Source organism: Anastrepha obliqua, chromosome 5 (genome assembly GCF_027943255.1).
Source record: "Anastrepha obliqua isolate idAnaObli1 chromosome 5, idAnaObli1_1.0, whole genome shotgun sequence".
Lineage (NCBI taxonomy): Eukaryota > Metazoa > Arthropoda > Insecta > Diptera > Tephritidae > Anastrepha > Anastrepha obliqua.
Window position 1 is genome coordinate 128,499,574 of NC_072896.1, and position 25,846 is coordinate 128,525,419.

Here is a 25,846-nt window from a genome sequence, read left to right on the forward strand (position 1 = left end):
ACTAAAACTGGATGCCCAGCTTTGGTCAGACATATATTAAAACTTTTAATTTTAAACACTTTAAAAGTAATATAGTCAATCTCTCAATAATGTAATATGGGGTTTTAATCATTTGGTATACCCTGTACACGTTTTGAAAGCCACTGGGCTTTTGTGTATGATGTCAAAATTTAGCTCAGAATGTCAAAGGGAGAAATGTCAAATAAGGGTCAACTGTCAATCACGAGCTCAGTTTTGACTGTCAAATTTCTCAGTTTCGTTTTATATTAAATTACTTATGGGCAATTTTTTTTTTCTTTTTCGTGAACTAGTAAATGAAGACAAGTTATTTTGATTAAGTTTATGATACGTGAGTCCGGTGGTTTCTTATATTGATATTAAAATACATACGAGAATTATGTGGCATAATTAGTTTGAATTCGCATTGGCGATCTATTTTAATCGTGTTATTTTGTGCTAGAAAACGTATGCGTTCTATGAAATGATTGGTCGCGAAAAAAGTGTGAGGAAGGGCAAGGAACTTATGTAGGCCAAAGAACGTTGATTTTCTTCTGTTTGAAGTCCTTTCGAAAACAATTGTGTAAAACCATTTCAAAGTGAAGCTAAACCAAAATTAAAAATGCATCCATGTCTGAATAAGAAAATAAAAAATTCAGAAAAGCAAATAATAGCAATGAGAAATTTTCATTGCTTCCTATACCGTATTAGTTAACGACAAATATTGTGAATAGAAATCAATGTAGAAATATTAGAGAAATAAATTCAAAAATTGTTGGTGGTTCTAAGTAACAAAATCTACCATTGAAATGTAAATGCCAATTAATCAAATGATTGTGTGAATAATCTCTACCTGTTTCAAATAATTTATAATTGAATTATTTTGGCCCAATATGAATGGCGCAAATGTTTGTTTATTTTCGAGTGTGCTTTGTGTTCTTTTTCTTAGCCAACCGTTTCATGCAGAGAGCAGAGTGAAGTTTTGACCGATATATTGATTACAAAGACCGATATATGTATTTACGCTTCAAGTGAAATGATAGCTGGTTAATTTTGCTGTAATATTTTTAAATCTTACACTTTTGTTATAGCCTATTTAAAATTTGTTTAAATCAATCGCAACTCTGCTGGGCAAAAGTATATGTTGGTGGAGTTGCCACAGTGTGTGATAAAATCGAAAAACCAGCAAACATTAATGTTAAACCTGATAATGTATGTATGCAAACAAGAAATAAGAAACATGTGTATTTTATTTTTTCTCTCAAAATCTCCTTAACTTCTAAGGGTAATTATCTAGTTTAAGGCCCGAGTGTCGAAATTGATCAAAAATACCATAAACTAGATAATTACCAAGAGGTGGATAAGAGGGCAGAGTTAAGTAATGTGGATTTGATTATCTGCGCTTATTGTGCCTAAATACGTGCGTCGAATTAAAAAAAAATTTACTCTCATGCCCTGCCACTAGATATATAGGTGTGAATGTTTGATTTATGCATTGATAATTTTATAGTCCCTAATTAGTCCACAAATCGGTATTCTCATTCATTTCATGTTATTATTTATAAACTAATTAGATTTTATAAACTGTTATAGTCAGAAATACTGTAGACAGCGGAGCCGTATAAGTATAACTGAAAATAAAAAAAATACCAGTCTAACGGTTAGACTTGATAGAAGTGAAACCTTCCGTAAAACAAACTGAGAGAGAATAAGACGAAAGCAGCATTAGGAGCAAGATAATTATAGGTTCATTATAATATTGCTATAAAGTTCATATTTTATTTTCTTCATTTTATCATTATTCATCCTCAATGTTTTCAATTTCAACAAATGATACGAGTGGCTTATGATAGATAAAATATGATACAAATGCTTTGGTTTCGATGTTGTCAAAAAAAATACCCAAACGGACCGAAGAAACAGACTTACAAATTTCTTCCATTTTCGTCTACTTGTATTCATATAAAAATTTATGTCTCTTCCCACCAAAGCTAAATGTATTAGTATATTTTTTCTTGTATTTATTCAAGGCCGAAATCCCGGCGGTACTGCAATACCGGGCCAACCCGTGGCAGAGGTGGAGAGCAAGCCCCTAAAACCCTCCGCGCATTTCCAAAAATTAGTTTAACATTTGTTGTCCTCCGATGGAGGATCTATCAGATGTTAAGCTGATAGGAACAGATACCACACTACCTACTTCAATAGATTTTCTAATAAACCTTTTGAGAATTTACACGCTCACAAAAATTAATGTACGAAATATTTATACCGATTCACTTAAACTGACTTTCAGTATCTAAATCAAAAAACTGTTTTCAATAAATAATCAGAAATGTCCTACAATGCAAATTTCAAAAAAAAAAAATTTTCATTTTCGTCTACATGTATTCATATAAAAATTTATGGCTCTTCCCACCAAAGCTAAATGTATTAGTATATTTTTTCTTGTATTTATTCAAAGCCGAAATCCCGGCGGTACTGCAATACCGGGTCAACCCGTGGCAGAGAAGGAGCAAGCCCCTAAAACACTCCGCCCATTTCCAAAAATCAGTTTAACATTTGTTGTCCTCCGATGGAGGATCTATCAGATGTTAAGCTGATAACCACACTACCTAGTCAATACATTTTAAATAATAAACCTAATAAAACTTTTGAGAATTACACGCTCACAAAAATTATTTATATCAACATATAATATAACGCTTCGTAACTAAATAACTTTTAGGCCAGCGACGACAGCATGGCGCGGTAGCCGAGCGACTAGCAATGTGAGCTTCCGATCCAAAATCCTTGGTTCGAATCACAAGAAAAAATAAAAGTTATTTTTATTTAGTTCGTCGCTACTTTTATATCAACATATAATATAACGCTTCGTAGCCAAGTTGGTCGCTTTTTTCGTTTCACTTTTCCTCAAATCACTCCCAACGATTCTAAAGAAGTTTTCACTTCAAAAAAAAACATTCTTGTGTAGTTTACCAAAGAAAACATTAAAAAATTGTAAAACAGTTTTAGTACTCGCCTATTTAATGAGATCAACTGTCTAGTTTACGGACTGGTCCCAATATTAATAAAATATTTCAGAAACCGAGGGATATTATTTAGGCCGCTCAAAAAATATAAATGAAAGACAATTCCGTAAGAGTAATGTAATATTTTGTATTACTAGTCACTCATTCAGTAACGCACTAAATAGCCGTTTTACACAACTTGAACACCCAGTAACCCTGAAGTAGACACACAACGCGCGATGAAAATTAACTGGTATTGCCAATTTTGGCACCCTGGCCATAAACTAGATAATTACCCACCTTATTACCAAAGCTGGTGCAGGGTGCTAAAATGTTTACAAAATACACTCACTCATATAGTCGTAATAAATTAAAATGCGTGCCATTATTCCCATTTCACCTTTTCTTCTTTTAAAGTAAAGAAACATAAGCGACAAAAGAATAGGGTAAAATATTTCAATATACATACATACACATAAGTGATAAAAATGAGTGATAATAATTATGCGGGAGAAACGGCTTCCCCTATGTTGCCGTCGTCTGAAGCTACTCCACCTGCTGACGGTGCTGCACTATTAGAAACGAAAACCATGCCTGTTCAATCGAAATCGGTAGTACCGCCTTCACAAGCCACAACTGCAGCATCTCTACCATCAACACCAGCCTCATCTATTACAGGTGGACCCACAAGCCGTTTGCGTGCGCCGACTAATTATGGTGGCGATACAGCGGGCAGTGTTGCAAAAATTGGCCGTCTGTGCTCGCATGCTATCCCGAAGGCCGGACCTCCACCACGAGGTAATTGTTAAAATTTAATTCCTCATTTATTTATAAATTTATTGTATATATGTTTGGAGGTAAAAGTGGGTATTTTGTACTTTTTAGTATTATATATCTTTGGCTGTAAAAGTTCTCAAATACAATTTATGAATTTTTAATACATTTTTACTTAGTGTAATATTTATAATTAGTTTTAATTTTCACTGTGCTGAATGTCGAATCGTCTATCTATTATTCCAAAAGCTGTCCCCGACGATCGTTTGCAGGCTTGAATTCCAGAGATAATGATGTGAAGTCACGTACAACCAAACGATTTTCACCTCATAATTGCACCTATTTCAGGGTGATATCCAGCTAAGCAGGAGGTGGCAGGGGGTATATATACGTAATGTTGCTTAGGTGAGCTTCGTGGAACCGTGGAGTTTGTTTGCGTTGTTGGGTGATTGCACTAGCACATTGGGTGAGGGCTAAGGATTCCAGATGGCGGGAGCATAATGTGCCACAGGTTTTTAGGGCCTGAGCAGGTTTTAACGTGGGACCGTTGCACTGGTTACATCTAATCGATGAGGAGTTTGGGCAGAGCCGTCTTTGGGGAACGCAGCAGAGATATACTTTTGGTCCAGAGTTAGGCGCAATGCAAGCTCTGAGAAAAAGTATTGGGAGCAGTCTTGCTGCATGGAGCTGCTCCAGTGATGATAAACGAGAGGTGAGGTTCAGTTCACTGGGCAGACTAGTTTACTGGTCAGACAGGGCAGCCCTTGGTTGGGAAAAACCCGAGTCATTCCGGTACGTAGAACCGGCTGTCATGGTAATAGCCGACCTTGAGCGAGTTCGTTTGTGGTCGCTTAGCTCGACATTTCCACGTATGTACAATATGCATCTTTCGATGAATAGCTCACAATCGGACATTAAAACGCGATTACTTACCGATTTTTTATATTTTCTGTATTATTTAATTTTTTCCCGAAATACGTAGTTAAGTGCTGGAGAATCCACATATAACAAACGATTTGTTCTACTCAAAAGTCTAATCGGAAATAACTAACGCAGTTTTAGTCGAAATCACAACTTTCCGCTCAGATACTTATTTCGTGTAACCAGAGTATTAAACGCTTTTGGAATCTAGAAAATTGTACAGCGCTCTTATTGTATGCGTTGGCGGCATGCATTTAACTCATAGCCATAATAATACTAAAATAATTAAGAAATCACAATAAATTGAACACAAACGCTTCTGTTGTTTATGTAATGGCGTTAACCCATAGAATTACCGCCAGAATCGTCATCGGCAGACTATCGGCTACAAAATTATGCAGCCATGAGCTGAGACGTTGTAGAATTTGTCTTCAGAAAATGCAGTATTACTACGCACAAATCTTTATTTACGCTTGTATATGAATTATGACAAGTACGACAAATTTATCGTTAAAATATGATATAAGTCCAGATGTAATATATGTAAGTAATTATATTATCACGCTTTTGCGTGTTATATTTTAACATGTTTTGCTGTTGGCATCGCTGTAATGATTTTGGTTCTGCCATTGCCGCTTACTCATGCCTTACTCTTACAATTTTCTGTTTCCTGTGTTGTTGTGTTCATGCTTTAACTTACTTTTACTCTAAATAACTCACAACAGGTGTGAAAAAATTCGCAATCATCATCTACAACAGCCGTAAATGAACTTTTTAAAGCAGTAAAAGTCTTACTATAGTAAACCAATAATTGCCGATACGTTGATTATTCAGTTACATGACTTGTGTTAAAATTGATACTCGCTTTGAACTTAAGAACTGTAATCGTTTTATAACAAAGGATGGTATCAATGATTTTGAACTTTTGGAAAAATAATTTAATTTAATTGAAGACGCCCTTTCAATAATGCATACAAACATACATTATCATGAAAAAGAGGTGGTCTGTAAAGTCGGTTTACTGACGATAGTTTAACGTGACAACGTCATAACAAAATACTGATGTAATGCTTGCAATTTTCAAAACAAAATTTTAATTTTATTTGTTTGATAGATATTTTGTATGGATATAGAGAAGGAGGTAAATGGAATCGCAATGGAATTGATCAAGTTACATTTACACAAACGTGAAAGATTACGAAACATTTATCAAATTCATGAAAGATATGTTGAATTTCGATTGTGCATCAGAAGTTAATAAGTCAACAACACTAAGAGGCAACATCATCGATTTGCCTTTTTCATTCCGCAAGGTGCTCACAGCTGCTGCGGCTCGCTTCATTCCAGCTGGAAGCTATAAGGACATCCGTCCTCATTTCCCAGCCGAAGCAGTCAGTTAAGCAAACGAGCGTGACCACCTACGTCAGGCCGATCCCCGGGATCCCCGCATAATGGATCTCAATTCGGAGATCCGGCAACTGGTGAACCAGCATAAGCGGACTAAATGGGTTGAGCACCTGAAGACCTGCAACCTCACCTCCGGGGTGAGTAAGCTCTGGTCCACCGTTAAGTCCCTGTCAAACCTGACGAAGCACAACGACAAGGTGGCTATCACCTTCAACGGTTGCACTTCGTCGGACCCGAAGAGATGCGCGAGCTATTTTAGCCGGCTTTTCATATTGCATCCTCCGGGCGACAGAACCAAACGTCGTGCTACCAGAAAGCTGCACAAACTGACGAACGACAGTGCGCCACTTACTTTCTCCGGTGATGAGGTTCAGGGGGCCATCAACAAGTCGAAATCATCGAAAGCCATTGGCCCTGACGGCTTAAACGCGCTGATGCTGAAGCATCTGGGACCCCTGGGAGTAGGATTCCTCACAAGGGTTTTCAATCTGTCCATGGCCACTCTCATCATCCCTGACAAGTAGAAAGCAGGGAGAGTGGTCCCACTACTGAAACCTGGGAAACCCGCCAACCAAGGGGAGTCTTATCGGCCGATAACTCTCCTTTCCCCAGTAGTGAAGACACTTGAAGCCCTCCTACTCCCACCCTACACGAAACACCTGGCCCCAGCCCCACATCAGCACGGCTTCCGTCGAGTGCACAGCAGCACCACTGCACTCACCGCCATAAACGCCCAGATAAATCGAGGGCTTAACCAAAACCGCCCCTGCGAGAGGACTGTCCTAGTAGCGTTGGACTTGAAAAAGGCTTTCGATACGGTCAGCCATTCCACGCTACTAGATGACATATATCAGTCGACACTCCCGCCAGGGCTGAAGAGGTGGTCCGCGAACTATCTGAGCGGTCGGCACTCGTCAGTGATATTTCGAGATCAAACGTCAAAGCAGAGAAAGATTAAGCAAGGTGTACCGCAGGGTGGTGTCCTTTCTCCCTTGCTGTTCAATTTCTACATCTCGAAGCTCCCCCAACCACCAGCGGGAGTTTCCCTGATCTCATACGCTGACGACTGCACGATCATGGCGTCGGGCAATGACATCGATGGCCTGTGTTCCAAAGTGAACAACTACCTCACCGACCTTTCTCGCTTTTTCACTGCGAGGAATCTCCAACTTTCCCCCACCAAGTCCACGGCGACCCTCTTTACCACCTGGACAAAGGAGGTCAAGCTGTCCCTTAAGGTAAAAGTCGATGATACACCAATTCCGACGGTAAATAACCCCAAAATTTTGGGTGTAACCTTTGACAGCTTGCTCTCCTTCTCTGCGCATACAACCGCAATTGCCACAAAAGTTCAAAATCGCAACAAGGTCCTCAAATCGCTGGCCGGCAGCACTTGGGGCAAAGACAAAGAACTGTTGCTTTCGACATTTAAGGCAATTGGCCGGCCGGTTCTTAACTATGCTGCGTCTATCTGGTCGCCTGGAACTAGTGATTCGCAGTGGACAAAGCTACAGACCTGTCAAAATACCGCCATTCGGACAGCGACCGGGTGCCTCCTGATGTCACCCATCCAACACCTTCATAACGAGGCACAAATGCTCCCAGTTGTGGAGCACAACAAATTGCTCAGCAAGCAGTTCCTGCTCGGATGCTACCGTAGGTCTCATCCCTGCAGACACCTGCTTGAGCCCGAGCCGCCTCCCAGGCAGGTCAGGAGACACCTCCTTGACTACGCTGGCGAAATCCAGGACAAGACTGACCGTACCCTACTGGACTGGACAGTCTATAAACGACATTCACCGGGAGACCGTTACCACCTTCATGAACTCCCGTCCTGTGAATGCCGTAATCGGAGTCCAACCACAACCCATTGCAGATGAAGAGCTCCAGTTTCCCCGTGAGACCCGTGTAACACTGGCACAACTACGATCTGGATACTGTAGCAGGTTAAACTCCTACTTATCCAGAATCGACCCCGACATACAAAACACATGTCCGGCATGTGAAGGTACCCCGCACGACACTAACCACTTCTTCACATGCCCCCTCAAACCGACTCATCTAACCCCCCTCTCCCTCTGGACCCAACCTGTCGAAACAACATGTTTCCTGGACCTACCCCTAGATGAGCTAGACGAAGACGAACGATGATATGCCTACACTGACAGGGCTACCTATGCTGTTAACAACAACAACAACATTTGCCTTTTTCAAGACACATTACACTCGAAACACCCCCTTTCATTTCCTACTTTTGCTCATGATGGAAAGAATAATGAGGTGGCGCCTATCGTGGTCCCGTTACTTTGCGCTCAGCGAATTTGACAACTAGTTACGTGATTTTAGCTCCAGTATGGCCAGATTACCATTTTCGTAACTTGATTTATCATTTTTTTTTGTTATTTTTATTATTTTGTGTCTCGGAGTTTTAGTTCTTTCTTCATGACATTTTTCTAGTTGTTCTAATTAAAATGTCATGTTTATAATTTTGTGAAATATACATTTTTTAATAATTATTTAATAATTCACTCAGTTTTATTTAGCTTTACTTTTTTTAACATCTGGTGGCATTCCCCGCGATTGCAGGTGTTGTTGGTGTTCTTCTGCTTTCGGCAGTCAAATCTCTCTCTCGCTTCTGCAGTGTTGTCTAACTTTGGATATAAAAACGCACTAAAATGTCCATTCAAAGAAAATAACCCAACAAATTTTTATTGAATCACTTAAAGAACTTTGTATGCGTGACAAATTGTCTTTAAAATTTGCGTTTTCTTAAATAAATGTGTTATGCTTATGTATAATTTAATTTATGAGTTTTGTTTTTAAGCGAGACTCTTTTGTTAAGGGAACGACTTTTTTGCTATATTTGAAGTTATGTAACTAGATAAGGTACTCTTTTTGTAAAAATGACAAAATGTTTCTTTAATATTTTCTGTATAGTATAGTATAACTCTTAATGTCCTATGTCTCACTAAGGATTGATGACCGGAAGAAACGATTACACCTCTATGGTTTTAATTCGCATTCAATAAATTCAAAGGCTTTTTAAAATGTGTAAAAAGGTTTTCAATCTTAAGAAGAGTTGAGAGAGGGGCATTTAATATTTTTGCATAACCTTAAATGGAGCCAAAAATTAAATTCACACTTTCAAAATATCAAATTTTTTAAAAACCAACTAATTTTCATTAGCACCAAAATCTTCTCAGAGTGACCTTTTTTAACCTTTTTTTGTTTAATAATATAGTTTGTTTTTTAGCCTAAAGTTTCGGTAGCTTTAAATTAAAAAAAAGAAACAAACACGAAACTTCAAAATTTTCGCATTTTCGGTACAAAAAAGCACTAAATTTATTGCGAAGAGCAAATGGTTGGCAATACTGCACAACTCAGCAAACGTGACGTCACGTACGCTCTGATGGGCGCAATCTTCTTTCTATCATTCTTGAGTAGGAGAGAGCCAGATGTAGCACGCTGCCGAACGCGGGGCCCGATTGTGCTCTTTGCCGTTCGTTCCGCGCTCTCACTTGCAGTTCCAGCAAGGTACATTAGCTTACATTTGCTTGAGTACAGAATAGATTCGTACATTTGATATGTACATATGATTTGTATGCATCTTTCCACATATAGATTTGTTCTTTTTTTGAAAATTGCACGAAATTGTATATGTATATGCATGTTTATATGTTTTGGCACAGGACATATCGCTCATTTACTTCAACAGTGTCATAACTCAAAAAACAAGATTTTTTAGTTAAATACGAAAAAGTGTGCTCAATATCATGGTTAATATTGTATAAAAAAGTCTTTGTGATTAGTAGAAAATTGAGCGCGTGAGATGAAAATGTGCCGTTATTCCACTTGTTGTGACGCGTTATTTTTTTACAACGGCATCGACACATTTCAGTTTAACTTCAGTCGTCTTCGTGTAAAGATTATTAGTTTTTCCGAAAAAACGATATATTTTGAATTACAGCGATTTATGTGAAAAGGTAGTTATATTTTTCGTGTTGTTAATTTTCATGTAAACTATATTATTTCGCGTTGTGACTGTACTGCTGAAAAATGTTAGTTCCTCATAATTTGCGCAATACAATATGTGACGTTGTTGTTGAAAACAAATTAATTGCGTAATTAGATATTTTGTTTTGTGACGTTTTTTTCGTGAAAAAATAGGCTCTACAGACATAGCGATTTTGTTTTAATAAAAAATATGTCATTGTTTACGAAAATTGTATCCGCTATAATGTAAAACACCTTCTAATAACGCAAAATGATACGCTCTTGCTGATAATAAATGACGAATTTCGACTTTTTTTAGCTTACTTGGAAATGTCGTTATCCAAAAATAATTGTGCATTTTCTTCATCATCGTTGCCAGAAGATAGTGACAATTCCTTAGCTGACGTGACATACTTCCCAGGTTCCGCTAACGATTCCAGAGATACTGTCTACAGCAATGATGAAGATAACCCGCCATATCCGACCGCGGTAAACAGTCAAATTTATGATAACTGTTTCGAGGAAGCTAAACAAAACTCTTTTGATCTACAGCCAAGCACATCAACTTCAAATATAAACAATTCTCCCATTATTTTGGCTAGTCCGGCGATGAAAGGGAAAAAAAAGGAAGCAGCCGGAAAATTGAAAGAAAAACATTGTCAAAAAAAAGAGAAATAGTGGTGAATACTATGTAAGCTTAAAAAAATCATTCGAAAATTAAAATTCCTTGTGGTGAGAGCTGCCGGTATAAATGTCCAAATAACGAATTAGGAACATGCGTTTTTGAATACATTAAAAGTTTGGCAAAGACTGATGAAGATGAAATAATATTTTATTCCGATAATTGTGCTGGACAACAGAAAAACAAGTTCATGGTTGCCTTGTATTTATACGCCGTTCGTTACTTGGGTATAAAGTCCATCACCCACAAGTACCTCATCAAAGGCCATACCCAAAACGAAGGTGACTCAGCACATTCCCTTATTGAGAGAGATACCAAACCAATCATTAAAAGTGGTCCAGTATACAACACTGACTCATTCATTACTATAATTCGATCAGCAAAGAAAACAGGCCACCCATTCTTAGTGCAAGAAATGTCTTATGGAGACTTCTTTGACATCAAATTACTCTCTAATGACATGGGTCCATTGAATATGGGAGAAATTAAACTCTCTGAAGTGAAAATCTTGAAGGTTCAACGAGAGTCACCCAACTCTGTGCTTTTCAAAACATCATACGCTGAGGAGAAGTTCAGAGAAGCCACTATAATCAAATCGAAGAAGAAACATAGCACATCGATTGATTTACAAAAAGCCTACCACTCCAAAATCGGAATTCCTAATAATAAAAGAGAAGATATCAAGGAATTAATTAAAAAGAACTTGATTCCACGTTTTTATCAAGAATTTTATAGCAATTTGTGATTAAATTTTCCCTGTATTTTCCTGTACTTATTATTAGTACCATTTTTAAAAACTGAAAATGAAGTTCATATAAAAATATGTTTTAATGCTATGAATTTTTCTATTTAATTTATGTTTTATTAAAAAAACTTCGAAAATAAAATTTCTAAATGTAAAAATATTGTATTTTATTTCTCAACAATAATGACACATTTACTTTATGACGGAGAAATTTCTATATTATATTTTTTCAGAAAGAATGACATAATTCAAAGCAGAAAAGTTTTTGTTCAAGAAAAAGTAGCAAATCGCTCATTTCGGTCGAATTTTCTTCTATAATGTATACTACATATGACATATCACTAGTTTGCATAGAAAATCTGCGACTTTAGCTTTTATTTAACCCACAAAAGAAAGCTGAAATCTATAAATTGCTCTCCTGAATAATTTTGTTTTTTGAGTTATGACACTATTGAAGTAAATGAGCGATATGTATATTAGACTATGAAAATTGCACCAAAGTATATGTATGTGTGCATATTTATATACATACAGTGTTGGAAAAAATAATAGAAACGATGTGATTTTTTCTTTCTTTTGGGTATATTTCTTGCAAAATAATTTTTGATGTTGAAGTTCATATCTTTTTATAAAGAAATAGTTTTATATATAAAAATAGAGGTACTCAACTCTTGCTACATTTTTGTGAAAAAGAAATCATGAAGTTCATTTTATTGTCCTTGGAAAAAATAATAGAAACGACGTCCTTAAAGCTAATAAACACAAGTATTTTTCTTTAAGATAATTAAACAAAACTTTTAAAATTGTAAACAAATTAATATTTGGTTGTTGCATCCTGGGCTTTAATGACTGCGGTGCAACGCCGGCTCATTAAGTCCACTAACTTGGCACAAACTGATGGGTTTATACTAAACCATTCTGCCCGGACTTTTTCCCACAAATCTGCTTTATTTTTTGCCTTATAGGCGGCAATTCTCTTCTTCAGAATGTCCCAAAGGTGCTCTATTGGATTCAAGTCTGGTTATTGTGAAGGCCATTCTACTAACTTTACATTGTTATCCTGGAACCATTTCTTCGCCAGTTTAGAGGAGTGTTTTGGGTCGTTATCTTGTTGAAACTCCCAAATCAATGGCGTTTCTTCTTTGGCATATGGAAGCATAACATTATTTAAAATATTTACGTAGTCCGCAGTGCACATCTTATCTTTAATCCAGAATAAAGAACCAACTCCTTCCGACGAAAAACATCCCCAAAGTAGTATATTACCACCTCCATGCTTCACGGTCTTCAACGTGTGCTTTGGATCGTATGCAGAGTTTTTAGGTAGGTCGTCTTACATGTACCTTGCCATCAGACCCAAACAAATTAATCTTTGTTTCATTTGGCCATAATACGTTTTTCCAATTTGCACGCAGTAGATGTTTCTTTGCAAACAATAATCTGCAGGTTATGTTTTTCTGCTAAGGTATGGTACTTTTCTTGCACTATAGGCCTTTAATCCCCCAGATATTAATCTATTTCGGATTGTTCGACTGCTTACTGGCGCTTGTAAAACATTTTTCAATTCTTCTGAGGATACAAATGGTTTTTTTTCGATTCTCGTATAAGCAGTTGGTCCAACTTCTTTGATGTTGCGCGCTTTCGTCCTCGTTTTTCCTCCGTAATTTTAAAATTAATCGCAGAAAACACCTTTTTTTTGAGCATTTCATTAAATCGGAAATCCGTGACATAGAAAGGCCATCACTTTTTAGTTTTTTTATAATTTCTCTTTCATTAACAGTATAGTGTTTACCACGTCCCATTCTGAATGCAATATTCATAAGATAAGAAATATTTTATGAACAAGACAATAATAAATATAATTTTTTACATACTTTTCCAACAAAATATCAAACAGTTTAAAAATAACAGTATATTATTAATTTTAACTGTAGCTATTCAAATTTTTCCGAAACGTTTCTATTTTTTTTTTTCAACTAAAACACGCGGTTCTGCACCAAAAAGAATACTGAGCCTAAATATTTGCGATTATGCACATAAAAACAAGACAAAATAAAGTACCGTTATCAAACAGTATTACACAGTGTGTATCTGCATAAATAGGTACATACTTACAAACTAAAAATTTTATATGAAATATGGAGTGATTGTCGTTTCTATTATTTTTTCCAACACTATATATTAGTATACAACATATCTTATAAGGTATGTGGCAAATATTACCATACATTTTTTCCTTCATATATAATAATAAATTAATAATAAAAACATTAAAACAACAGGTATTAAAGCGTTTTTCAATAGGTGCGCTTCAACTTTTTTCCGATAGGGAGGGCGAACGACGCAATATTTTTTATTTTTCGCTTGTCATTTGTAAACTTCATTAGTATACATTTCATCATGGAACGCTACACACTTGAGCAACGATTGCAAATCGTGCAAATTTTTTATGAAAATAATCGTTCTGTTGCTGCTACTTTAATCCAGATTTTTTCCAAAAAATCATCTTCAGTGATGAAGCTCACTTTTGGCTCAATGGCTTTGACAACAAGCAAAATATGCGTTACTGGGCAGAAAACAATCCACACGTGATTCATGAGGCACCGTTGCATCCCGAAAAAATTACTGTTTGGTGCGGTTTACATGCCGGCGGCGTAATTGGCCCATATTTTTTCGTTGACGAGAACGATCGCCACGTTACTGTGAATGGAAATCGATACCGCGACATGATAAACGTTTATTTTTGGCCGCAATTGAATGGTATGGACTTAGACGACATGTGGCTTCAACAGGACGGGGCCACAAGCCACACAGCACTCGCTACAATTGATTTGTTGAAGAGTAAGTTCGATGAGCGCATTATTTCCAGAAATGGACCGGTCGAATGGCCGCCGCGCTCGTGTGATTTGACGCTTCTAGACTATTTTCTTTGGGGTTATGTGAAGTCATTGGTCTACAGTAACAAGCCGGCGACGATTTGTGAGCTCAGAGCCAATATTAAACGCGAAATTGCTGGAATTTCGGCCGATTTATGCAAAAGAGTGGTCGAAAATTGGGTTCAACGATTGGACTTCGTGAAACGTGCACGCGGTGGTCATGCAAAAGAAATCGAATTTCATACTTATATGTATATGTTCAAACTCGATAATAAAAAAAAAATTAAGGGAGAATGGGGAGTTGTGTGACGGGTTTTGTTTTTGGACCCGTATAACTCAAAATCTTAATATTCTGCATATGTCAACGATGGAATCTTTAGTCAATGAATACTGGTATATTGGTATGGCCTATTTAACAAAACTACAGTTTTCCTTAAAATTAAAATTGTATATAATAATATAAAATATAATACAAAATACAAAAATGTGGGGAGTTGTGAGACACCATGGTTTAAATCAATAAAAATGACTTATTTTAGTTGTTAGTTCTTTATTAAGATGAAAAATAAAAAAGAAAAGACAATTGTTATAAAAAAGTGTATAAAAAATGCAATGCCATCAATCTGATGATTCGCAGTGAAAACATGTATAATAACCAGTTCGTAAATTGACACACTTTAGGTGCACAGCTCGATCGCATACATTGCAATGAATAGAGTTGTTTCTGCTTAACTTAAAACAATAAAAACTCATATTTAACCAAAAATTTTATGATATATATTATATACAAACAATGCATGAATTTTTGCGAGGTAGTTATGAAAGATGCGTTAAAACGTCGAAAAAAACGGTGTCTCACAACTCCCCACATTTGTTGCCTCACAACCCCCCAAATCGCTTTTTTTATAAATGGCCGCGTAGTCATAAACACATCGAACGTTCATGCCCAAGTGAATGTGTAAACTCAAAGCTAATAGGACAATTAATAATTTGTATATATTAGCATTTGCAATTTGCTTCAACAACTGATCGAATGTATCGCAAAACAAACGATGAAAAAAACTTACCGAGAAATTCCAAAACACAGTAACTGGAGAGACGCGTCGAATGCGTGTAAATATGACCAATGCTAGCTGAAAAATGAGATCGCATCGAGAACACTTGTTGACACTTAAAATCGAATGTAAACAAATGAATAATGCCAAAAGGTAACAATGTCTCACAACTCCCTGTGTCTCACAACTCCCCATTTTCCCCTAGTTAAAAGGTCAAACCGTTTGTGTTTTACTAAAAAAAAAAGTTGAAGCGCTCTTACTGAAAAACGCTTTATTAACAACTAGTCGTCACTAATTATAAATTCGGTAAGGATGATGATGATACGCTTGGTTTTATTTTAAATTCATCAAGTAAATCAAATTAATAATAATCAATAAGAAGGCATATGCAAATACAAATATGTGAATTTATATATGTATATATGCGCATATACATCCATACATCGAATGTGGCCGAATGCGGGGGCCGATTGTATTCTTTGTCGTTCGTTCCGCGCTTTCGCTTGCAGTTCAAGCAAGGTAACGACCATGAGCAAGATAACGGCACATTTTTTCGTGCTTGCAGCCGGCTAAATTGAATTATAAGACGTTATCACGTCAAAAAGCCGCGCACTTGTTTCAAAGTAAGTTTCTAACTTACAAAGAAACATAGACTTCCTATAATCTCCTCGCTAGTTTTCAAGGGTGTGGAGATTCCTTTGAAGGAGAATTCCAAGTATTAACATTTCGTGTTACATATTGGCTCCATACGTCTGTAGTTAGACCAACCTTAATATATGGAATACTTGTAGGGTGGCCATCTGCTCAAAAGGCGAGTTACGCTAAAATCTTGAGTAAGGTCCGAAGAAGAGCTTTTTTATACATCTCTGGTGCTCTAAGGCCTACCCCAAACAAATTTTTGGAAATGCTAATTAACTTGCCTGCACCAAATTTTGTAGGAAGACACGTTGCCGTCGCCACCGCGGTTAGACATAAAAGTATGGCGGTTTGACCCACCTCTATTTTGCATACTCTGAATAGTCACAAACAAGAAATGGAGTCTATTCTTAGACTCACCTTGGACAAACTCTTCACGCCGAGCATACCATCAAGCAGAGAGTGGCAAACACCAAGGTCATGGGGAAGGAAAGAAGTAAATTTCTACACAGATGGTTCCAAGCTAGGGTTGGCTATGGAGTATTTTCGAAGGAATTAGGACTGGAACTATCCGTTCGACTACTACTAGGCAGAAGTTACAGCTATAAAAGAAGTGGCTACGTATCTAAATACGCATGTCGTAACTAAAACTACAATAAATATATTCTCGGATACCCAGGCGGTCATTAAATCAATGATTGCGGTTATACTAAGACCAAAGGTTTCGCCGGAATGCCGGTATATGTGACGTATTCAATATCACCCCTATTTGGGTTCCGGAGTACAGAGATATTGAGGGAAATTGTAAAGCCGATGAGTTACGCCGGAAAGGCTCTACTCTTCAACTGCTTAGTGATAGATGTACCATTGGGGCAGCTATGACCACGACCAAACCAATAATTAAAAAGCAACATTATCCAAAAGACCCATAGGCTGTGTAGAGATGAAGGCACATGCTTAGCCGCGAGACTTCTGTGAACTGCTTAGCCTTTTAAGAGAGGATATCTCGAAGGTCGTAGCTTGTATGTATAACCGGCCATTGGCTATTTGTCAGGTATTTCTTCAGACTAGGAGTTTTCTCCCATTAATATTGTAAAAGTTATAATGATGAGGAAGAAACAGTTGAGCACTTCCTATGCAATTGTCTAGCCTTAGCTAAAATCAGAACAGGTTTTCTAGGTAGAGACTTTTTACACACCGGAACTATCCTGCATGGGGATTGGACCAATCCTGTGATTCATAAGAGCCACGAAATGGGTTCACGAAGAAAAAAAATGAGGTTATCGTGTCACACAGTGGACCTGTAAGGTCTAAATGAGTTCGTGGTACAGACCGACTACCACCATAACCTATCCTAAATTTCTATCTTCGCGGCTATATTTTTTTCATGTACTTACGTTATGCTGACCATGATTATGCCATATAATATAAAAAAAATAAGTCCATATTCCAACAATAAAACATTCCAACAAAATAGTGCAAAAATCCGGTAGAAACTTAGCTCAAAATTATAAATCATATTATTCTAATATGTATCTAATAGTATATGGGAACAGAACGGAATGGCTTCGTAATTTTGACTTGGGGACCTTTCACTTCCAGATATAGCAACCGCGAGTAGACGAATCTAAACCAAAATATAACCACATAAAAATGGTTGCCACTGCTGTGTGATTGGAGTTTGACCCCATTTTTTAAGTTCCTTTCGGAAATGAATGATACACAGAACGCAAACTTAAAGTCTGCGAGGTCGGTAACAAAATACTTATACATGTTTTGCGATGTGTTTAGCAGAACTTCTCCTCTAATTCATAGCGACGATTTTTATTAGATTTTTAATGGCAGAAATAAATTCGGGAATTCGGCATTGCCTTCCAGTGGTAGGAAAACTTTGTTTCTGTGATTTGTGTGGCTTGTCCGCGCATACGGGGCCCCCCAAATCTTCTAAAAATATCGCCTAGAATCATACACCCAGAAGCGTGCACCTCCGCAATTTCACATACCCGCTACTTCTCGTAGATTTAGATTTTATGGCCCGAAATTTCAGCGGAATTTGTGTTCTCCTATGTATTTTTAAATTTATATTCAAGACTTTCTTTTATACGACTTGTTTCTAGTTTTCGCCCCATATTGTATTCTATCTGGGATACGAATAATCAAGAGATATACGTCTCAAATATAGGTACATAACTTTCTACTCATTTTCTTCTACGTAAGTATGTATGTACGTGTAAATGTATGTGTATATAATAGGTAATAATGTAGATACATTTGTATCTAATATTTACAAGCTTTCATATGCGCTTCGATGTTCTCCGCTGAGCTCATTCCGCTCGCACGCCACTTAACTTGCTCGCTCATTTTGTTGTGAGTTTTTACGGCACAAGATCGCAAATTGTTTGGGCGCGATTCAGGCAACATTGGAACACCAACTGCAATGCTTTAATAACAAACAGTCGATCCCAAAGCCAAAACAACTACAAAAACAAAAAAGCTATAGCTCGTCTTTGGCAACCGCTCCAGTCAAGATAGGGGCGGCGGGTGTGGAAACTACAACGAAAACGACTTGTAGATTGAAAATTCAATAATGATTGTTTAATGATTGTCATAACGATGTTGGTAATTACGATGGTTGTGTGGTTTTGTTGTTTTCTTTATCGCCGGGACTACGTTTCGCGTTTTTACGCTCAGTACATCGTCATTTCTGCTGTTGCTGCCAACAAAGCTTAAGAAGCGGTTTAAGGTGCTTCGGTGAAACTTTTAGTTACTTGAACGACATTTTGCGAGACGGACGTGCACGCGGCTGAATCTCGATGCGAAATTCAAAAAAAGAATAAAAGCATAACTAAGACTCCAAGTAGAGACGTTATTTTCCTAGGAGGAGACATCGTCAGCATTTGGATGTTTTTTTCGTTCACAATAATTTTCCAACAAATATCATAAAATCCGCTATTGTTTAAAAGGTGATTTTATAGCGTTTTGTAATATTGTGTTAGAAAATGTTAAAAATTTAGGAATACTTTGGAAATTTTTTCGGTTCCAAATAAAAAGCTGTTTGTAAACTTTTTTGAGGTAATTTGAGCCTTTACCGCTGATGAACAAAAAAATTATGGAACTGTGATAAATTGTGGAGAAATTTAGTTCAGCTTCGTCAAATGTGTTTAAAAACTCGACTCCGGTTTTTTAGTGGCGTCTAACTGTTTTGACTTAAAGCTGAGAATATACCTTCATATACAGAAATGTATAGCTGGTGTCCATATGCATTTGCACGTATTAGTTAACATTAAGTTAGCGTTTTTTGTTTTCATTTGGGTGCTTTCTCACGAAAGTTAGCACGTATATATGTGCATATGTGCAATTATATGTATACTAAACGTGACATAAGCAAACTCCAGGCATCCGTTTAAAAATGCGGTTATGTATATTTGTTCTGGAAGCTTGGATTTTTTCGCAATCTTTGCTTGAAGTTCGAATGTTAAGCCAAGTGGCATATTTTGCATTGTTATCAACTTTTTTGTTTCTTTACACAGCTTTCTTCAGCAGTCGCTGTCAAAACGAAATATGCAAGTGTATGTACAGTGTTGGCCATCTTAAACTGACCCATGTGATTATTAAAAAAATATGGAAAAAGAAACATTTTTTTGTGTTTCATTGTGAAAAACATTTAATTTAGTTCAAGGAGATTCGTTTACATCACTTTTTGAATATGATATCGCGCAAGTGGTCGCCCTTAGCACGTATTTGGATATGTACAGGGTTGGCCATCTTAAACTGACCCATGTGATTATTAAAAAAATATGGAAAAAGAAACATTTTTTTGTGTTTCATTGTGAAAAACATTTAATTTAGTTCAAGGAGATTCGTTTACATCACTTTTTGAATATGATATCGCGCAAGTGGTCGCCCTTAGCTCGTATAGCGTAATGTGCCCGTTTTTCGGCGTTTTCCATAGTTTTGGCCAGCGTCTCGGCCGATATGGCGGCTATTTCCCGTCGGATATTGGCCTTAAGTGCGCCTAGTGTCTTTGGCTTGTTGACGTAAACCTTAGATTTCAAATTACAGTAAAAAGTTATAGGGTTACTCAATGGGTCAGTTTAATATGGCCAACCCTGTATATGTATGTTAACACAAATGTATGTATGAGTGTACGTGTACGAGCATATATTCTAAAATAAAGTGAGTCCGTCCGATATATCTACGAAAATGCTATTCATATTCACATTTATACATACACACATACGTATAATTCCTTAACTCAAAATGAGAAATCACATTTTTTACTCGTTACTCAAAGGCGTTATTTTCATTACAAAAAAACGTTTCATATAAAATATAAATAATAACAAAATCGTCCTTGAAAGGTGTTTAGGCCGAAATTCTCTTTCGATTAGGGTGTAGAAATTGGCTCGGGGGTTTGTCATTGCCTTTAGAATCTTGTTTGGAAATATTTTATTTGTTTTTATTTTTAAAAACTTACATGATAATAAAATTATAAGTAAACTCAAGCAAACTCAGCGCTAGCAGCTAGGTTTTTATTTCAAATAAAATTATTATTTTTTTCTAATTTCAAACAACCACTAAACAATTAAAAAAAAAAGCTTATTCAAGTTTGATCCCATTTGCTTTGTTGTTGGCTTAAATGAAAATCAAATTGTAAAAAAATGTAGATACATAAAACATTCCAAGTATTCAACGCCATACATACATATGCACAGGGAGTTGAAAGTTCGAGCTTTGTTTAGTGTGCTGCGTCTTAACGGCTGTCTCTACGAAACTAATGGATTTTCGAAAACTATATTTCGCAATATATTCGGTATTCATGATCGTCCAAAAGAACCCGGTATATATAGCCAAAGGAGTTGACTGTTAAGGAAGGCCTTGAAATAGATCGAACGGCGTTCACGGATATGTTTAATGTAGCGCGTTGATGGTATGAATATTTACCATATGTGGCGAAATAAAAAAAATCATATTTTTCTGCATCAAAAGTAATCATTTATAAATTGCAGACCTTCTCTAACTCGAAACATAAAATCCGTTAAATGTCCACCACAACTCCTCTGGCCAGACAGGCTGCCCATATAAAAATTGTCTACGACTTTTCCGCATAGTTCGAGCTGTATACAATATAGAAGGCGTATTATTACGTTCTTCAGCTCTGGAATCATCTTGAGCTTATTGGCATAGACCATACTTTTCATGCAACCCCAGAGAAATAAATGCAATGGTGTTAAATGGAACGAACTCAGCGCCGATTTGACCTCGTTGTTTCGTGAAATAATGCTAAAGCCTATAGTACCAATCGTCTGAGAAAAAAATTAGTTAAAAAAGTTAACATACCACAAATAATTGCTGTCAATGATCTGGATAACTTGAATCACCCCATAGAATCAGTTTCTCCTACCGACAATCGGTTTTTGAGTCCAGAACTGCACTAATACAATTAAATATTAACCCTTTGCGGTCGTATTAAATTTGAACATGGCTGTCGTACTGATCGGAATTAGTTTCCGTTGAAAGAGCAGTGATAAATAAAATTTAAGATTAATTAATTCTATAAATAAAAACGGTATAAAATTAGAATGGTTTCTTGTTGTGGTGGCTGAGAGTAGACATACGACCGCAAAGGGTTAACATAGCCAGATCAGTGGGTGAATGAAAAAAATGTTCTGCCCGTTTATCAGCAAAGGTATTTTTATCTTGTGATAACCACACATTATTTACCTGGCTACTTGAGGCTCAGTGTTTATTTTTTTATCTATACAATATTTGCCGGCATTATTATTCTCATGGCTTTTTCATTAAAAGTCAATGGTCTACGGTTTAAATACCATTTCTTAGCGCGTTACTGCTGTGAAAACACTGTGAGCGATTCGAAAAGTAAAGGAAATTGTGCTTGAAAATCGCACTAATCGCAAAATCGGTTAACGCTGAATATTATTTAGGCGTTTTAAAGCGTTTGCGCGAGAACATTCGTCTTAAAAGGAAGGAATTGTGGGACAACAAGTCATGGTTCTTGCATCACGATAATGCACCAGCTCACACATCACGTTTTGTTCGCGATTATGTGAACAAAAATAATGTTAATATCGTTCCGCAAGCACCGTATTCGCCTGATATGGCTCCATGTGACTTTTTCCTGTTTCTCAAGGTCAAGTTGCCGCTCCGTGGAAAACATTTTGAGACAATTGAAGTCATATAAGAGAATTCGAAGAACACACTCGAGCTTGACTTGTTTACAGTAGCACAGAAAACAAACTATGTGACATATCACGCTGAAATTTGCCATGTAAGCTTATAACAGTCCTACCAAAAAACAAAAAATTTATTTTTGCCATATAATATATCATCCACGGACCGTTTTATTGATACCGTCTCGTTCATATTTGAGCAGAAGATATTTCAGGATTTCTGAATGTTATTAGTCAAGTGAGTGATTGTAGCAAAAATATTCTTCTTCCGAAGTTTTATATTGTTGTTGTAGAAGATAGCGCGAACGCAGCGAGTTTTAAGTAATGGATTAGCAGACCACCCATGAAATCCTGCGCGAGATTGGAGAAATCTATGAGCTGCACCTTAAAATGTAGATATTTAAATATGGTATGAGAAACGCTATTTATAGCTGCATTTAAACAGCATAATTTATATGCAATACTAGCAAACCCGGCCCGCTTCGCTGGGCACACTAAAATAGAATAGATATGGTTTAGAACAGAAAAGATATGGTTTTCATATTATTTATTTCTTTATTCTCATATTATTTATTTCTTTATTCAATACCACGTTTTGGTCTCTATCTCGAGACCCTAGTCACGGAGCGGCATGAAAAATACTCTGAACTAAAGCATTCACCAACAGCTTCTATTTGATACCCATATTGTACATACACATCCGAAGGTTACCTGGGTCCACGTTTTGACCTATATCTCGAGACCCCAGTCACGGAGCGGCATGAAAAATACTCTGAACTAAAGCATTCACCAACAGCTTCCATTTGATACCCATATTGTACAAACACATTCTAGGGTCCACGTGTTGTTCTCTATCTCGAGACCCTAGTCACGGAGCGGCATGAAAAATACTCCGTACTAAAGCATTCACCAACAGCCTCCATTTGATACCCATATTGTACATACACATCCGAAGGTTACCCGGGTCCACGTTTTGACCTATATTTCGAGACCCTAGTCATCAATAGGTATGAAAATTACCCCGTATTAAAGCACTTATCAACAGCTTTCATTGGATATCCATATTGTACAAACACATTCTAGGGTCCACGTTTTGGTCTCTATCTCGAGACCCTAGTCACGGAGCGGATGGAAATACTCTGAACTAAAGCATTCACCAACAGCTTCCATTTGATACCCATATTGTACATACACATCCGAAGGTTACCCGGGTCCACGTTTTGACCTATATCTCGAGCCCTATCCACCAATAGGCATCCAAACTATACGCAAACCATCTTCAATACCTACTTCACAATGTGTGTAAGTTTGGTTTAATTCGGTGCAAAGACATGGCCGGTTAGCGAACACACACAAAAAGTTGACTTTATTTTATATATAAGACTAGCAAACCCGGCCCGCTTCGCTGGGCACACTAAAATAGAATAGATATGGTTTAGAACAGAAAATATATGGGTTTCATATTATTTATTTCTTTATTCTTTATTCAAGCGCTTTGGCATAAACAATAGTTTTTGTTTTTCTATTTGTTTTTGAGTAAATATAAAATATAAATTGAAAATCAGTCAAGTTACCCCGTATTAAAGCACTTATCAACAGCTATCATTTGATACCCATATTATACATCACACGACCAAAGGTTACCCGGGTCCACGTTTTGACCTCTATCTCGAGACCCCAGTCACGGAGCGGCATGAAAAATACTCTGTACTTAAGCATTCACCAACAGCTTCCATTTGATACCCATATTGTACATACACATCCGAAGGTTACCCGGGTCCACGTTTTGACCTATATCTCGAGACCCCAGTCACGGAGCGGCATGAAAAATACTCTGTACTAAAGCATTCACCAACAGCTTTCATTTGATATCCCTATTGTACAAACGCATTCTAGGCTCCACGTTTTGGTCTCTATCTCGAGACCCTAGTCACGGAGCGGATGGAAATACTCTGAACTAAAGCATTCAGCAACAGCTTCCATTTGATACCCATATTGTACATACACATCCCCAGGTTACCCGGGTCCACGTTTTGACCTATATCTCGAGACCGTATCTACCAATAGGTATCCAAACTATACGGAAACCATCTTCAATACCTCCTTAACAATGTGTGTAAGTTTGGTTTAATTCGGTGCAAAGACACGGCGGGTCCACGTTTTGGCATATATTTCGAGACCTTAGTGATCAATAGGTATCAAAATGACCCCGTATTAAAGTACTTATCAACAGCTTTCATTTGATACCCATATTGTACATACACAACCAAAGGTTACCCGGGTCCACGTTTTGACCATTTTCCCGGCAATTATTCGAATTTTTCTCACCTTTTAAACCTTCCCTAGACCTCCACGAATAATTCAAGACCAAGATAAGATAAATCCGTTCAGCCGTTCGCGAGTTTTAAGCGAATATAGGGACAGATTTTCACATTTATATATATAGAAGATAGAAGATATACATATATACTTATATATGTACATATGTATAAATCAGATAGATCATATTCAACCGGGCCGACTTAAAAATGAAAAGGAAAAATTTTGTGGAATTAATACCAACTGGATTGAACGAGGTAATAAAGTTGAATAAAGATACCCGGAATATTAAAAGCAAATAATAATTTTAATGTAATAAATGCCATTTACCTTTTAAGACGTGTAAAATTAGTATTTCAAGAATAAGTGATTTATTTTCGAATTTTTTCTTTTTTGTTTACAAACCTTTGTTAGCTGCGTTAAAATGTTTTATTTTTTATCAGTAAATGTACTGAAATTAAAGGTTTACCATAGATAAAATAAATGATTACTTATAACTGACACCCACAGTAAGAGCGCACCAAAGTGGGACTTGCCCGCCGGTCACACTCAGGTGAAAGAAAATAAACAAGAATTAGGTAGATAAGCATAAATATTTATTGCAATATATTTGTAGTTGATGGATGTATGTGCGTAGGCATATGTTAAGCATACTTTTATTTGATATGTGGTGGTGTGACACTCTCGCTGTGGTGATTTATTGGAAGTATTCAAGAAGTAATTTTCTAATGTATGTAATTCGGACTGAATAACTTAACGAAGGTATGGCTTGGCGAAAAATTTCAACTCAATGGATTTCTTTTTGAGTGGCTAATTCTTAGCAGATTAATACTAAACTTTTGTTAAATAAAAAAATAAGAACCCATTTACTTAATTAATTAATAAACGTAATTTTCATCATAATACCGAAGTTTAACTAAAAAGTTGCGAAATTTTTTTTCATCTGCTTATACATAGTTAGAGTTGAATGTGACTGTTCTCATTATTTCTGTTTACGTTTGCTACGCTATTTATCGACGATTGCGGTTAACCACTAATTAAGAAAATATTATAAATACGATACGTTGACATAAATAAAATGAAATGAAATAAGCATTTCTGCACGGCGCCATATTGGCGATGAAAATTCTCAGTGCGAGTGTATGTGTGTACGAGTATGTAAGCATTCGCTTTTCGATGTTTTGAGATGTGTGAGAATACTCTGAGCCGTTTGGTTCGATTGCCATATTCAATGGCACTTTG

At 36.7% G+C, this 25,846-nt stretch overlaps 1 protein-coding gene and 2 pseudogenes across 13 annotated transcripts in view; 1 reads left to right on the forward strand and 2 right to left on the reverse strand.

The window, feature by feature from the left end:
* The first annotated feature begins 241 nt into the window (after positions 1-241).
* The window catches only part of LOC129247336 (restin homolog), a 67,832-nt gene continuing 42,227 nt past the window's right edge, over positions 242-25,846 (forward strand). For 4 of the 13 annotated variants that reach the window (XM_054886433.1, XM_054886427.1, XM_054886429.1 and 1 more), the window contains exons 1-2: positions 245-349; positions 3,423-3,803. In XM_054886433.1, coding sequence (XP_054742408.1) covers positions 3,494-3,803 — 310 coding nt within the window. In that variant the 5' untranslated portion in view covers positions 245-349; positions 3,423-3,493. The other 9 variants (XM_054886435.1, XM_054886439.1, XM_054886428.1 and 6 more) reach the window with 8 other exon arrangements.
* Positions 2,019-2,206, reverse strand: LOC129249661 (U2 spliceosomal RNA; annotated as a pseudogene).
* LOC129249536 (U2 spliceosomal RNA) lies at positions 2,449-2,632 on the reverse strand (annotated as a pseudogene).